This window comes from Sinocyclocheilus rhinocerous, unplaced genomic scaffold (assembly GCF_001515625.1).
Source record: "Sinocyclocheilus rhinocerous isolate Xijiao unplaced genomic scaffold, SAMN03320098_v1.1 scaffold1664, whole genome shotgun sequence".
In the NCBI taxonomy this organism is placed as follows: domain Eukaryota; kingdom Metazoa; phylum Chordata; class Actinopteri; order Cypriniformes; family Cyprinidae; genus Sinocyclocheilus; species Sinocyclocheilus rhinocerous.
The window spans coordinates 22,887-38,889 of record NW_015625582.1 but is presented as its reverse complement, the minus strand read 5'-3'; the positions used below and the strand labels follow the sequence as shown (position 1 = coordinate 38,889).

Below are 16,003 nucleotides of genomic sequence, written 5' to 3'. Positions count from 1 at the left end.
GAGAGAGTTAGAAAGACAGACATGTCTCCACTCTCAGAGTGCATGTGACATAGGTCTTTCTTCTCCAAAAATATAAATGTGTGGATTAAAAAAGACTATTTGTACCAACCAGACTAATTAAGTTTTATTTATAGCTCATATCTTAAAATAGGCTCCACTAGCAATGTGCACAGTTGGCATTCATTAAACTTGGGGAGGAAAAAGAGGGCACTGTTATCACAAATGGCAGCTTTGTGTTCTATGAAAAATGAGCTTTTTCTTTCACAGCCCCATGAGAGAAGGCCAATGGCATTTTATTTTCCCCCAAACAGCAAGGTGGGGGGAAGACAGACAGTGGCCAAGGTGATGCTATAAACTTCAGAAGGTGAAAGAGAACTTTCCAACAAACTTTATGCTCTGCAAAACAGTTTATGATTTTTACATTTTAATCTTTAATTCTGGCTAAATTGTACAGCAACAGTTTTGCCAGTTAATTAAATTGAAACTGAGGTTTGAGGGTTTTGTATGCTATACGAATGAGGCTTCATGAAGTACCCCCACTTCTTTACAAAAAGAGAATTAAGAGATTTAAAAAAAAAAACACACTGTGAAATGTAATTATAAGTTCATTTCTGATTCAAAAATGTTGACATCAGAGAGCTGCCACTTTGATCACATGTAATGAAATGTAGATGCAGAATAAACTATGGCTCTGGCTCAGTTTACATCAATCCTTCATAAGCGCAAGGGCGTTCATTCCATTTTTCAGTGCCAAAGTCCGGCTTCAAGCAGAAATAAATATATTTCATTCCATGTGACACAGTTGATTTTCACATGGCCCTTTACCACCGTTTGTTTATCGAAAACTCCAAACAGGTTTTCCCTCTCGGAAGAGCACTGCGGCTCTGATGTTTGCTGTGCACATATTCCATTTCAAAGCCATGTGGCTCCCTCTTTCTCTGTCAAAGAGCCTCTGTAACTCCCTCTCTTGATCTCTTCCCTGTACACACACATCTGTCTATCCACCAACATGTGCAGAAAAATGAAGGAAAATAGGAATAGGGTCCAAAGGTGCTCCATCAACCTCTCACGTTATTAGCGATGGTCCCTCCTCTGTTTTCAATCCCTTAAAAACTGTTGGACGGAGGGAAACACTCACTTAAAATCTTTTCCTGGACCGAGACTGCATTAGTTCAGAGTGCATGAAACCCCTGCCACCAGGTTACTGATCGACAATCCCTCAGTGTCCATTACGGAAGGCCTAGAGAGAGTGTCAAGGCAATAATCTACATTATACCGGTATGTTTTGGCTTCCAAGCAGGTTTCAGAAACTTTGCATCAATCACATGCTTACCCCAGATGGAGGCTTATGTTTTTTATTAGGCACTGTGTGTTAGAGATATTAACCATATTGCCAGAGGACAAGATCACATTCCCATCGATATCAGGTTATTTTTTATTTGATTTCTGATGCACCTCTGGGAATGCGTTTGGGTGGGGTTGACAAGACAAAAGAGGATGGAAAACCATGGATAATGTAGGTTATGAGATCACAGAACCACCTTATTTTTCAACACGGAAGTAAGCTATTTCCTGTGAATGTAGGAGACTTCTGACTCATTAGCCGTTATCCAACTTTTTCCTACCCAAATTATGGGAGTAGCTTCCATTAATTTGTAAACAATCAGTGACTGCCAAGAAAAATTGTTTAAAGTTTGGCTCTATGAATGCAGTAATAATAATAATTCGCAAAAACTTGGTACAATGAGGTCACATTATTCTCCTCACCCCTCAAACATCAAAACGAAACTTAAAAGTGTAACAGTATTAACAAATTACAATGAGCAGAACATAAATAACCGTAAAAGCTCAGATAAGTCATATATAGCAACATATTTTGGACATGTTAAATTTGGCTAGTAATACACTCACTGGCACTTTATTAGATACCAATGTTCAACTGCTTTTTAATGCAAATATCTAATCACCCAGTCAAATGACATCAACTCAATGCATTTAAGAATGTAGACATGGTCTGCTGAAGTTCATACTGAGCAACAGAATGAGGAAGAAAGGGGATTTAAGTGACTATGAACATGGCAAGGTTGTTGATGCCAGATTTAGCAATTTCTAATTACTGTGGTGGGGTCTTGTCTTGCTACAGTGTACCCATCTTGTAATGGTTACTTCCAGCAGGATAATGCGCCATGTCACAAAGCTCAAATCAACTCAAACTAGTTTCTTGAACATGACAATGAGTTCATTATACTCAAATGGCCTCCACAGTGACTAGATCTCAATCCAAAAGAGCACCTTTGGGATGTGTAGGAACAGGAGATTCGCATGATGGATGTGCAGCCAACATATTTGCAGCAACTGTGTAATGCTATCATGTCAATATGGACTGAAATCTCTGTCACCTTGCCATCAATGCCACGAAGAATTAAGGCAGTTCTGAAGATACTAGTAAGCTAATAAATTGGCAGGTGAGTGTATACAGTGTGTAAATCTATATTATGTAACACACACATTAACTAAAAAATTGATATTTCAAATGCTTTCACTAATTTTGACAGATAAATGCATTTCCCTGCTTTAGAAATATTCCAGCAAACACTCCCGATAGAGTTTAGAGGTGAAAATGGTAGAAGATGGATGGATGGATAGACAGATCGTCAAAATAAGAGCTTTTGTCATTAATATTCTTGTGACACCCAAGTCACATTAAAATACCACATTATTTTCTTGATGGATAAAAATGGAGCATTACATGTGTTTATGATTATTACAATAAATTAAAATAATATGAGAATGAATTCCAGTTTGCAATATGAAACAGCACAACAGACTATGTTTGTACTGCTAAAATAACTGGAAGCAGCTGGCCTTGAACATTCAATTAAAAAATGCCCACTCCCGCTCTTACATTAAAAATAAGGTGGATACTTCTGCCATTGTATTAGGGCAGGGGTGTCAAACTCAATTCCTTAAGGGGCGCAGCCCTGCAGAGTTTAGCTTCAACCCTAATTAAAGGGGTCATATGATGCGATTTCAATTTTTCCTTTCTCTTTGGAGTGTTACAAGCTCTTGGTGCATAAAGAAGATCTGTAAAGTTGCAAAGACTAAAGTCTCAAATCCAAAGAGATATTCTTTATAAAAGTTAAGAGTCAGCCACGCCTACCTAAAACGGCTCGTTCTAACACACCCCCACATACCTACGTCACGATCTCGGAAGATTTGCATAACGCCGCCCAAACGTTCACGCAAAGAAAGAAGGCGTAACTTATATTCTCGCTGTAGTATTGTTGTTGCCACCGCCGCCATGTCGTGAAGGCACTGTGTGATTCGTTGTGAAAGCGAAACTACTTTGTTTGACCTTCCAAAAGAGGACGATATCTGCTTGACTGAAAGTGTAGGAATCCATCAGGTTGAGTGCAGTGTAGAAGTAACACGCCCCCTCCCCCTCCTGTTGGTGCGAGCGAGCGGTCAGTCACGTGTGTGTGTGTATGATTGCCGAAGGAGCTTCCTCTGGAACTTACGCGATCTGCAAACGCCGTTTATTGTTTTATTGCAGCCGATCTCTGTTCTGGACCTGCACAAACTGCGTTGCAATGCATATCATTTTCCAAATGTCATTTATGTGAAAATATGAAGTCTGTAAACGCCCGTTAACAGAGGCCAGAGACGCTGAAGACGGACGCACAGAGAAAAATACTGACTGTTCCTAATATTCTGTATGTTGCTCAAAAACAAAATATATTGTGTTCAGCGGAAAATTTTTTATTTTTTTTTACCCAGACATTTAAAAATAAAACATTTTAGAGCTGTTACGACAATACCGTGAAACCGTGATATTTTTGCTTAAGGTTATCAAAATTTTCAAAATTGAAACTGCCCATGCCTAATCATGACCACTAATTCACGTACTTTGTCAATAAAATAAAAGTGGGTTTTGTTCTAAGTAGCTATTATCCACATAGATCTTTGATGTGAATGAATGTTTTTTGGTAATTCATTAAATATCGCCGGCTAAAAAGTAGGGCTGCACGATAAATATCGCACGATATTTAATGCGCATCTCGTCAGTAAAGCCGGTTCTGTAATCAGCGGTAAATCTCTACACATGCGTGCTTTCACGTGGAGCAGCATTTACTACACAGAGCCGTTGTTCACAGACAAGCTGCGCAAAACATGCACAAAATATGATCGTGGTTTTGCGCAGCTTGTTTAAATATTAAATATTGCATTATATCGCATTAAATATTAGCACTTGTTGTTTGTCATTTCTCTGATCACAAATGCAGACAGGGTTTTATGTTTACGCAATGCAACGCAACGCGTAAAACGACAGTATAAGTCATTATAATCAGTAATTATGTCCCCACTGGATGCAACAAATGCCTCGTTTGTAATGGGTTTTCATGTTTTTGAATCATGGCTCCGGCCTGACAGGGCATCATCACAATATGGTTTGGAGCGTAACATTTCCGTCTCACGATTGAGGTATTCGGCCAATCACAACGCACTGGATAGCTGGCCAATCAGAGCACACCTCGCTTTTTCAGAACGATGAGCTTTGTAAAAATCGACGCGTTTCAGAAAGGCGGGGCATAGAGGAGAAACAATAATGTACAGTATGTGGAAAATAATGTTGTTTTTTTTACCTTAAACCGCATAAACACATTTCATTACACCAAATACACCAAATAATGTTCTTTTTAGCAGCATCATATGACCCCTTTAAACACACTTGATCCAACTAATCAGGTCCTTCAAACTTATTTGAAAACTACATGGTTTGTTTGTTGGAGCAGGGTTGGAACTAAACTCTGCAGGGCTGCGGACCTCCAGGAACTGAGTTTGACACCCCTGCATTAGGGCAATAATTTGCTTTTTATCTGAGAATAACATACTGTACGAATCATGCTTTATGATACACAGTGATTCACCATCAGGTGGCCAAGTGTGTTTATCTATGCATAAATGGCTTTTCCAACAGATTTCCAGAAGAACTGGAAGTCCAGAGACCCAAGGGCATGTGTGTGAGGTTTGTACATGTGCTCCTACCCGGCTAGTGAGAGCAGCCTGCCTGCTAAGCAGCTGGTCTCTGTCTGCGCACATCTGAGAAGGCAGATCCTTCGGCAGCCGGTTCTCCTCCACCTCGCTGCTCTCGCCTGATACGTCACCAGAGGAACAGCATGGCAGGAAATGATAGAATATACATGTGTTCTAATTATACCCTGATACCCCAGCAGACTCATCATGAGCTCATTCAAGAGTGTAGTTTACCTGTGGGCGTATCAGCCAGGTTTCTGGTGATGATCTCACGGATGCGGGCAGGAACTGTTGTAATGTTGGACTCCTCCTCATCTCCCCACAGAGTGAAAATCTTCTCCTCTCCACCGCTATCTGGGTTAAGCAGCGTCTCCTCCAGCTTCTGCATTATCAGCATTAGTTTAAGAAGAGAGGCTCACACACTACAATCAGGTGACCTAGTCTCACTGGAAACCTAAAAGCTCAAAATGTTTTGATGCTTGTTAATAAAACGTTGTAATTATTTAATTTAAAATGTATTATTTATCGGAACTAGTTCGTCATGTCTGTCTCTGTTTCAGTTTCGTTGGATGTCACAACAGCACAAGGAAATGAGTCACCCGTCCTCAAGTTTCACAGAAGAACCTGAAACTGACCCACTGATCGACCTTAATTTGTTGAAACATCGCAAGGCTCGTTAATATTAAATCAAGCTCTCTCCTCTTTCATTCACACATACCGTTTTGAATAGGTAACCGTGCAATAACCTATTTAAGTTACAGATGATGAAGATCGGTTTTCCTGCTGGAAAACACGCACCTGAATCACGGCTTCCAGTCCTTGATCCCCTTCACAACTCATCTGGAAACTGGTAGCGATCCAATGCACTTAAGCGGGCAGCGACGTTTTTCCAATTGTCCTCAATTCTTATAGTGTTTTAAACGCTTAAACAGGGTTTAGCAAGTTGACATGCACGCTAATAAAGTCTTAAAGGCTTTAAACGTTTTGCTCCATAGACAAAGTTTGCAAAGTGCACTCTGCACTAAATATCAATGCTTTAATAACGCGCACAAGCAAATTAAAGCAAACTATTTCGTGCTAGAATAAAGCCACAAGTGCAAAAGTTGCAATCACAGCACAGGCTGGAGCTGGGTGCCTCTGGTTGACAGGGAAACCGGACGCTCTTGCGTGTTGTCATGAGAATTCAAACGCAAGCTTTCTGGCTTCCATAGTTACAGACGCTGCAGGTCACGGCTGCACAAATACAACACTGTTTATTCCAGTCCTTGTTGGCACTTTGTTAAAAATCCATTGCAATTAATGAAAACTAACAAGGGGTTTAAACAGCACGATTTTGTAACATCATAAAACATTTTTTCGGAATAAAAACAACATATATTTTGAAATAAAAACAAATTCAGTCAGACGAAAAAAAAATTCGAAGGTTGCCAAGGACATTAGAATAAGACATATTTAAATTCAAATTTTCTAATTCTAATTTTACAATAGATTCAGAGAGGAAAGCATGTCATATATATATATATACATTCACACAACTGCTAGCTAAATTATGTAAAAAAAAATATGTAATAAAAAAAATCCCATTATCAAAAATGTATAATATTGCAGAAACTTGCTATGCAAAATTTAACTTTGCACCAAAGCCTAGGTCAAGATTTAGGGGACAGAACAGATATTAAGTCTCATCAGGGAAGAATTCAGTCCACTGGGAAGTGTCCAGGAAGATGGAGCAGCAGCCACTATAAGTCCATAGCCTGGGAAGGAAGCACTCCACCTTCCATGTGTTGGATGCTCGGTTGTATACTTCCACTTCCACACCGTAATCCCCCTCCATGCCTTTCCAGTGCCCCCCAGTCACATACAGCTGCCCACCTAGAACCACCAAATCCCCATTCTCATGAAGAGTGTGTAGAAACTGAATCTGGGATGAAAAACGGCAAACATAAAAAAACAAGAGAATAAAGAGAATACAAGAGAATTTCTAGAATAATGAATATAACCTAAAACTCACTTTTCCCCACATATTACCCCCAGGGTTATACAGATAGACCTTTTTGGTGTTATCTGCTACGAGGTAAATGACTCCATCCATAGAAACCGAGCAGGGAGAAGAGAGATATTTAGGAATGAAAGGAGAACAGATGATACACCAGCTATCTGTTGAAGAGGAGAAATCTTATTAACAAAAGTATCCTCAAACTACACTGTATTGAACTGTAGTCACGACTACATGTTGGCAAGGCTCCATGAGTGAATAACGTTATAATTTACACTGTGTCTTGTAAAGTGTCTCATAAAATTGTTCTGAATTACTAGTTCCAACATAAAACTCTTTGTAATATGAAATTTGAAGCTCTGTTATGAAAAACTTGGATTGTTTTTACTGGATACTCATAATGTCTATTATTAACAGTTAACCATGTTGAAATGTGTTGTCTCTTACCTATGACAGGATTGAAGCACTGCATAGTCAGGGCATTATATTTAACAGCACAAGAACCAATGAGGTAAAGCTTTCCTTCACATGATGTGGCTGTAAAGTTAGTCACGTGCTTCAGCGCTGGGCCCGTAAGAGTCCAGCAATTACTGAATGGGTCATAATGTTCAACTTCGACAAAATCCATTGTAGTTCCTGTCAATGAAAAGACAATGCAGTGTCTTACACAAAAATGTCCAGTTCTGCATATACATTGACCCAAAACCATTTTTCTGAAGCCCTCAGTTGCAAACTGATTTGTTTTCTTACCCCCAATTACATAAATCTCTCCATTGAGAGTTGCAGAAGTGTGGTTAGTCCTGGGACGCAACATTGGGGCGACTGTGACCCACTTGCCCTCACGAGTGATGTACTTCCAGGTCTCTGTGGTGGACCAGGTGTTGGACTGAGACCCTCTTGATCCTCCTGAGAGTCCGAAAAAAAAAAAGTGTTTTTCTCATTCAGATGAAGGTTTTGCTGATTTATTTGAATAAATTCTCAGCTCAAAAGGAAGGTTCAAATGTCCCAGTTTGTGACCAGGCAACACAAGTTTCCCAGGTCATCACAAAGTTAATGTTCTGCTTCTTTGTGCACATTTCTAAAGTGGTTTCAGGTCTTATGTGAGTCTTAGCAGGATTGTCTAAAAGACAGGAGACTGTTTTATCTTAGCATCTCCAAATCCTAAATGGAGATGACATTCCATTCATGTGTGCAATAAAACTATAAATCTCACTGATCCTTTCCCAAAGGGCCTAGTCTCTATAAATACCCGGAAAATCTGTGGATTTGTTTTCTCTAGGTAAAATAGAACTTGTTTCTCCTGCTTTCTTTTTTTCCTTGTCATTACCAACCAATCAGCAAATGATCCATTTTCCAATAAATACTGTGAAAACATTTTATGATATGCGAGCTACAGCCTTTAGAAACAGCTTAATATCTTATGAAAAGAGTTTGGCTCACCTGTGACATACACATTGTTATTTAAGGAGACGACAGAATAACCCCATTTATTGTAGTTGGGAAAATCAGGTAGCTGAAACCACTGCCCTATCAGAAAAAAAGAATAAAATGTCAATCTTACAAATGCAAATGTACACAGTATGCAGAGTGAAACAGAGTAAATGAGGCATTATCACATGACAATTCAGCTAGTACATGGTATTGACTATTGATTATTTTGACACTGATAGTCAAAGGTTCAGACATACACTTTATAACCACTGTTAAATATTTTAGAATGATAATAAATTGAAAGATGCAATATATTAAATAATAAAAGCACTTTCAACCAGAATCATGATGTGAAGCATCCCGGGAAGGTTTTTTTTTTTTTGTTTTGTTTTTAAGGAATTCGCTTTGACTGCTTTTTCTTATATGATTCAACTTATGTATTTAAAAGTTACAATATTAGTGTTGTAAAGAAATCCGTAAAACCTAAAACGTTGCTACCGTATTTTTTACGGTAAAATTCCGGCAACCACAGCTGCCGGTTTTTTACCGTATATTTTACGGGATTTTTTTTACAGTGTATGCAAAAACTCATTTCAAACATTTAAAGGAATAGTTCATACAAAAATGAAAATTCTGTCATTAATTACTTACCCTCATGTCATTCCAATCCCGTAAACCCGTTGTTCATCTTCGAAACACAAATTAAGATATTTTTGATGAAATCCGAGAGCTTTCTGACACTGCATAGAAAGCAATGCAACTGACACATTCTTGTCACTTCATAACATTACAGTTGAACCACTGATGTCACATAGACTCAGTGGTGTATTGTAACGAAGTAATAATACTTCGTTACAGTACTTAAGTATTTTTGGGAGTATCTGTACTTTACTTGAGTTTTTATATTTCAACCAACTTTTACTTTTACTCCACTACATTTCCTAATTAAAATGTATACTTTTACTCCGATACATTTTCCCAAAGCATATTCGTTACTTACTACAAAATAGTCAGAAGTCAGAAGAACACGGACTGCAGGAAAGCAGGTTTGACGAATCAGTGGTCTGGCGCTTTTAGACTCCTAAAAACACCTTTGCTCACGTGCAAACAAGTGCGCACACAACCGCGGATAATTTCCTTTTTTTAGTCAAAGTTGAGGCTGGGGTGTGCGATATACAGTATATCTGCGATAATATGGTAAGTGTTGTTGTAATGATGTGCGATCTGACATTATCAAGTAGGCTATATCACCAGATCACACAGAGTGCACGCACGTTAATTTATCTATTAAAACTCAAAATTCCAGGCATTCTAAATTGTAGACGGCAAAAATGCTTCTGTGTGCTTTTTATACTTATATAATTGAATATATTTAACTTAATCTATATCACACAAAGAGTACAGTTTTTCAGCATAAACACATTTAATAATTATCTTATACAAGTGTAACGCGTGTTGTTTCTATATATGAGCGTCACAGTTCTTACCACGCTCTGGCTCGTGGGTTCTTGGCTTTGATCCAAGGAGGACACCGACAGGGAGCTCGGCAGATCATAACACTTGATTTATTAAACATGAAGAGGTAAACATCATGAATCAGCCACATCCGATTACACAGAGCGTGTCATCTCTCCCTCTACGCTCTCACAACTGTCTAGATCATTCTCTCCCATATGCAAATGCCGGACCAGTAAGCTTCACAGGGAGAAGTTTGGCTTTATCCGGGGATACAGCTGAGACATTAAGTGGAACTTCGAATCTCTGTATCCATGCACTAAAAGGCTCTGTACCGTCTCCAGAAAAAGGACGAGAAAGGTCAATTTTAAATGGCAGATGTGGGTTTGCTGCATCTGCAACATGTGTGTCTCTCTGTACTGCAGCTGCTTCATGCTCGTCGTCCGCCATTTTGTGTGAGAGAGAACTCACGTAATCCGAACTTGCAAAAAGAGCACGTGAAAAACAATATCAACGTCTCTGCAGGTTAAAGTGGCGATATCATGTTTTAAATTATTTCAAATATCAGTATTCAACGTTTTATGTTACAAACAAAACATTAGACCTATTTATGCATCTGTAAATGCAGTTTAAATGCATCCATGTCCCCTCTGTGATACATAAACTGTGTAAATACATCTAAATGTTATTTCAGATGCAGATTCCAGAAATGTTTTCTTATGTTGGAATGAAGGACACTAAGTACCGGATGAAGTGCTTCTTATCCTTAACCAAAAATACAAAATTGAAGAAAGAGTTAAAACTAAACACAATATTGCTACTCAAGCTGTATATGAACAGTTTATTTATATATTTTAACAATGTCTTTACTACCTTTCTGGGCCTTGAACGTGTCAGTGGCAGTACTGTCTATGCAGGGTCAGAAAGCGCTCAAGATTTAATCAAAAATACCTTAATTTGTGTTCCGAAGATGAATGAAGGTCTTACGAGTTTGGAACGACATGAGGATTTTTCATGAGAGAATTTTCATATTTGGGTGAACTATCCCTTTAGGCATAATCTTCTAGATGGAAAGATATCCAGGATTATGATAAACATAAGTTAAAGGGTAACTTTGCTGACATTCAACCAGCTATGTATTTTTACAATGTAAGTAGTATATGTAAATGAACAATGTGTACTCTTTCTCTGTTACTTGCATTGAAGCATCCATTTATTTGTCAGCAAAATTCCACCGAATGACGTAAAATGAATCTTCTACTGGAGTTTTGACAGCTCCAATGCTTTCGCGAAAACTCCAGATCATGCTTCTACAATTTTGTACCCCTGCTTATGAACAGTTAGATCAAGCCCAGTGAATTATGGGTGTTGCAAGTTTTCCTACCTTTTTGACAAAAAGGAAAACCACAACCTCTATAGCCTTTCTACTCCATAGTGTGTTCAAACTTGACCGGTAATATGCACATCAGATCTTAAGTGCTCCATTTTAACATAATTCTTCTTTTATAAATTGGAAAATAAAGTTGATGTGTCAACTGAAGTTGTCCTTACCAAACTTTGGGTTGTAGAAACCACAATTTCTGGGGTGCAACCTTCTATCTCTGTCTTCATCTTCATCCTCATCTTCATCATCCGAGTCATCCAGCGAGCGACCACCCATCACAAATAAAACCTCCTGCAGGTTGAGGGCATTCTGAGTCACTCTCTGCTCTGACTCACCTCCTTTCATTTCTCGTTTCTGAAGGAAAAAAAAAATAATAATTTGTTGTACGGAACATTATGTTTAAGAAATTTCTATATAAAAGAGATTTGTCTGACCTCTCTACATATTCTCTCTACGAACTCTGTGGATTCTAGTGAGTCTTGCACCAATGGCTCTTTAAGCAAGTTCTCAGTGAGGTAGGATTCTGTGAGGAGGGAAAGCTTAGCCAAGCCCAACAATTCTCGCAGATGGCAGATCCGATTGTCTCTACAATGCCCGACCCAGGCCAAAACAGCCTTGACGCAAGACCGGTCATCCCTTATATGCACATCCTCATCCTTCAGGCAGGCCACCAGCCTGTCTTTCTCCAGCATCAAGAACTCCTCATGTTGTTGCACTGCCTCAAAGTTTTCAAGGAGGAAGCTCCATGCTTTGGCGACAATTTCAGGGCAGCCATGGATCTCGCCAAACTCAAGGATTCCCAAGCAGTTTGTGGCATCTATCTGGTGCTGCAGATATCGACTGCATACAGTACGGACGGTGTGGAACTGGAGCTGGCTGGATGTGCAGATGAGTCCCTCAACATTGTTTTTATTGATGGTGAGTTTCCCCGTATAAGCAAAGTCCAACAAGGATGACAACACATTGGGATCTACATCATGAAGCTCGACACGAGCAGCAATGCTCTCCACGAAATCTCCTGAGAACATGGAACGGAAGTAGTGGCTGCAGAGTGCAAGGATTCCCCGGTGACAGGGGAAATCTTGTCCACCAGCGCTCAAGGTGACATCCACAAGTTTGGGTTGAAAACAGAGGGAGCGCAGGCCCTCTAAGATGCTCTGGGGATGGGAAGAGAGGCAGAAGTCTAGATCGTCTATATTACGCACCATGATGACACTTTGACCTATGGCCTTAATGCATTCAGGGCCAGCCAACAGATGTTTTCAGTGTTTACCTACATAGGACAAGACAAATGGGTATAATCAGTTACATGCAATTCGATTGCGACATTCATGATCATAGCAATGTGGAGCCTCCTATGACCTAAGGACAAATTTTCAGCCTTTCTGCTTGGTAACAGAACATTTCAGAAACAAATTGGAAGAGAATGAAGTCATGTTAGCACATCAATATAAGTCAAATTATCAGACGATTATCGCCGGAGTTAAAAACAGGTTCTTGCCAAAGACAACATATCTGATAGGCACACTGGGAGAGTATCATTCTGAGAATGAAATTTACTACCATTCAAGATTCATTTCTTTGCCTGAGAGAGAATTTACACACAAAAATATATCACTGGCAAAACAACAGTGGATGTTAAACAATTCTTTATAACACAACAAAACAAGAAAACATGAACTGAACTTACCTGCTCGTGAATGAAAGCAGAAATCATACATTATTCACAGTTCTTGTTTAGAAGGGAGACTTTTCTGTTGCTGCTGTCTGAGATGGGGGACACGCTGTCTTTTGCAGAGTCACTAGGACAGCATGCTTGTCTTTCACACTGCTATTTTTAGGCCAGTCATTCTTGGGGGGGGCTATACTCAGAATCTAAATAGTACTGTTAAGCTCCCACCTGCTCTTAAAGAGATACACACAACTTTCTGTACAGGAGTAAACAGTCAGATGATCATTTATTTAATCATTAGAGTAAGCAGCATTCATCCAATATTGGTGAAAATTAAGTCTCTAAATATCTGATTCTCAAGGAGTAACAAAAACTTAACAGAAAAGGGCATTTAAATCCTTTTAAATCACATACTGATAATTCTGACAAAAAGACAAACACTTCGGTTTATGGCAGTCTTCTACCTTGCACTCCTAGAAAATTGGAGAATAAATGGCAAAAGCATGCCTTACATGTCTCAACTGTATAAATATTGGTACAAGTTCTACATCAAATGCAAAAAAAAATACATATATTTAAAGATAATAAGGAGTCTCTATGTACCCCCCCCATAAAGGCTTATTGTCATTCCTCAAAATCAAATATCTCAGCCTCCTGTTCTTTCCAGAAAGCAAAACTACGGTCAATATATTTGCAAATCTCCTCATTAGTCAGACTACTAATATCTGCATTATTTTTCAGGACATCGCTCTCATCTGGGGTAGGCGTCTGTATAATGACTTTAGGCACAGGCCTCGTTTCTACCATTGTCGTCTTTTCTGAGCGTTCAAGCTCTGGTTGGCCTGATCCATCTCTGAAGAACTTTACTTTAATGTCCTCAAATCCATCCTTCCATTCCCGGTTCCCCGCCTCAATGTCCTGAATTACAGCTTTGTGAAAATCACGCACAGTCTCCCAGGTGAAACGCCCCACATGGTCGAACACTTCAAAGCACAGCAAGTGTCTCATTTTCCTCTCATCTGCTGGCAAATCTAGCTCAAGTATGTGAAAGTAGCCAAGCATGAAGAGGTCGAGTGTCAGCGTGTCGTAGTCGACAGGAGATCCATCCACACGGGGCAGGAACTGCTCAGGTGAGTAAATTGCCTGCTGCCGGTTGAGTCTTCGGATTTGTCGCGACGGTACAAATGAGATCATGCTTCTCCAGTTCCCAATCATCTTATTGATGGCACTTCTCTGCTTGAAGAAGTGCCCCAATTTGCCATTTTCCATGGCGTTCTTTGGAGAGATATCCAAGCTAGCTTTGCGTTCACACTTGGGCTTCTTGGATATATCCAGCGAATCAATGCTTTGCTTTCTCTGAGCATTTCTCAAGGTCACCGTATAAGCCGACTTCTTCCAGTGACCCAGGAACAAGACCACAATACGTTCCTTGCGCAGGGTTGTACTTTCCATGGCATCACTGATGACATAGTCGATAGATGAATCATCAATCTGGTCAAGCTCTGGTCTTTGTTCTTGTTTTTGAGAGACCTCATCTGAACCATTTTTTACTGGTTCTTGCTCTTGTTCACCCAATGATTCTGTCATCCCTGAATCATTTTGTGAGGAATCGTTCTGATTCTCAAAGTTGGACTTTAAGTTCCTCACAGAGACCCCAAACTGTTGAATCTCATTTTCTATCTTCTCCCTCCTGCCTCTTTTGAAGGCTTTCCTCTCTGATGGCTGAGAGAATACATTCACAAGCTCTGTGTTTGGCATTTTGCAGTAGGGCTGGTCTGTTAGGTTGGTCATAAGCAATGACATACTCTTCACAATGCCTGAAATACGGTTGCACCAAACGGGTAAGGGAGTCTGTGTAGAGTTCTTGTACTGGGTGTTGACTGTGATGTTGACGATGGGTGCCGGAAGAATGTTTCGAAGTTCTTCAGCCAGACGAGCAAGCTCCATTTCGTAACCCTCGCAGTTCTTTTGCATCGAGACACTCACAATTTGCTTCTCTAGATAAATGAGGTCATCCTCTGTTAGAAGCTCTCCGAATGGACCCAGGATGGCATTGTGAGCCTGGGAGTACCTCCAACTGTCCATCTTTGTATATCTAGTACCACTCTCCTGTTAAATAAGACAAAATGTCCAGTTAAAAGTCAACCTGGAGAAAGGTGCAGTCAGAACATCATCTTAGATTTGTTATCTATGTATTACATTTAAAACATTTAATGCAATATTTGTAGCCTACCTTTAACCTCTGGGTTTCTTGGTCAAATAAGCTGGCCTGTAGCTGTCGTACCATCACTTGTCTCTTCCATTCTGCTATAGGTCTGCCCTTCTCATCGTGCATGGGTACCAGGTAATCAATGTCAGACAAATTAGCCTCCTCTGTCGGTAACACCACCATTTTATTCTAAAAGAGAACAATCAATCATGTATTGGCAAGTACTGTAGTTCAAATCGTGCACTTAAGTACATGAAAAACAAAAAACAAAACACTATCATGCTTGACTAATATCAAATCAAGAACTTAATTAACCTGTTGAAGTTCTTTTTTTTTTCTTTTTTTTATGCAGTTTTCTTCTGCATATATGCTAAAGTGCTTAAGTACATTTCTTAAAAGTTTAAGTCACTAACCATTCACATGGTTAGTGTTTATGGACTGACAACCATATTTACTAAGACAACTTTTTTTTCATATCAATATAGAAAAAGTTAAATCTAAAATTTAAATCTAACAAAAAGGACCATGGATTTTACTGTAGATGTGTGTGCTGTACATTTCTATGCTAATGATAGTGAACAATGGTTGCAACCAGGGCCGTGCACAGGGGGGTGGCCCGGTGGCTAGAGCCACTGCCCCTTTGCCCTCATCGGCTGAGTTGCCCCTCTCACCAATCCCCCCATCCCCCCAGCTCAAAGCGTTCTGTTACCGCTCCGCTAAAGATCCGCCGATTCCGCTAATCCGCTCCGTGTTTCCCCGCCGCTCCGCAGCATCACTCACGATGTGCCCGCTCTCTGGAGTGGAGAAGTTCCCAATCAATGT

General features: G+C 39.7%; 3 protein-coding genes across 3 annotated transcripts in view; all 3 read right to left on the bottom strand.

Annotated features, from left to right (window-relative positions):
• Nucleotides 1-5,874, bottom strand: part of LOC107753661 (rootletin-like) — a 47,169-nt gene extending 41,295 nt beyond the window's left edge. The window contains 3 exon segments of the mRNA XM_016569869.1: nt 5,047-5,153; nt 5,269-5,416; nt 5,833-5,874. Of these exon segments, the coding sequence (XP_016425355.1) occupies nt 5,047-5,153; nt 5,269-5,416; nt 5,833-5,874 (297 nt within the window).
• A 745-nt stretch (nt 5,875-6,619) lies between these two features.
• LOC107753621 (kelch-like protein 30) lies at nt 6,620-13,553 on the bottom strand. The gene is made up of 8 exons (XM_016569830.1): nt 12,991-13,553; nt 11,735-12,573; nt 11,468-11,654; nt 8,471-8,557; nt 7,781-7,936; nt 7,478-7,666; nt 7,046-7,191; nt 6,620-6,955 (listed from the first exon to the last, which is right to left on the bottom strand). The coding sequence occupies exons 2-8, from the start codon at nt 12,506-12,508 to the stop codon at nt 6,710-6,712; spliced, it is 1,785 nt and encodes a 594-aa protein (XP_016425316.1). The 5' UTR covers nt 12,509-12,573; nt 12,991-13,553; the 3' UTR covers nt 6,620-6,709.
• Nucleotides 13,554-13,582: 29 nt separating this feature from the next.
• LOC107753650 (espin-like protein) overlaps nt 13,583-16,003 on the bottom strand; it is a 16,317-nt gene continuing 13,896 nt past the window's right edge. Inside the window, exons 6-7 of the mRNA XM_016569860.1 lie at nt 15,206-15,370; nt 13,583-15,081 (exon numbers count right to left, since the gene is read on the bottom strand). Coding sequence (XP_016425346.1) covers nt 13,597-15,081; nt 15,206-15,370 — 1,650 coding nt within the window. The 3' untranslated portion in view covers nt 13,583-13,596. The remainder of the gene's footprint in view (nt 15,082-15,205; nt 15,371-16,003) is intronic.

Excerpts from the sequence above, each read along its gene's own strand:
- LOC107753621 (XM_016569830.1), bottom strand. The coding sequence starts at position 12,508 with ATGGTGCGTAATATAGACGATCTAGACTTCTGCCTCTCTTCCCATCCC. Across the intron at positions 7,937-8,470 it reads TAACAATGTGTATGTCACAG|GAGGATCAAGAGGGTCTCAG; the intron begins GTGAGCCAAACT and ends TCGGACTCTCAG. Across the intron at positions 7,667-7,780 it reads AGAGATTTATGTAATTGGGG|GAACTACAATGGATTTTGTC; the intron begins GTAAGAAAACAA and ends TTTCATTGACAG.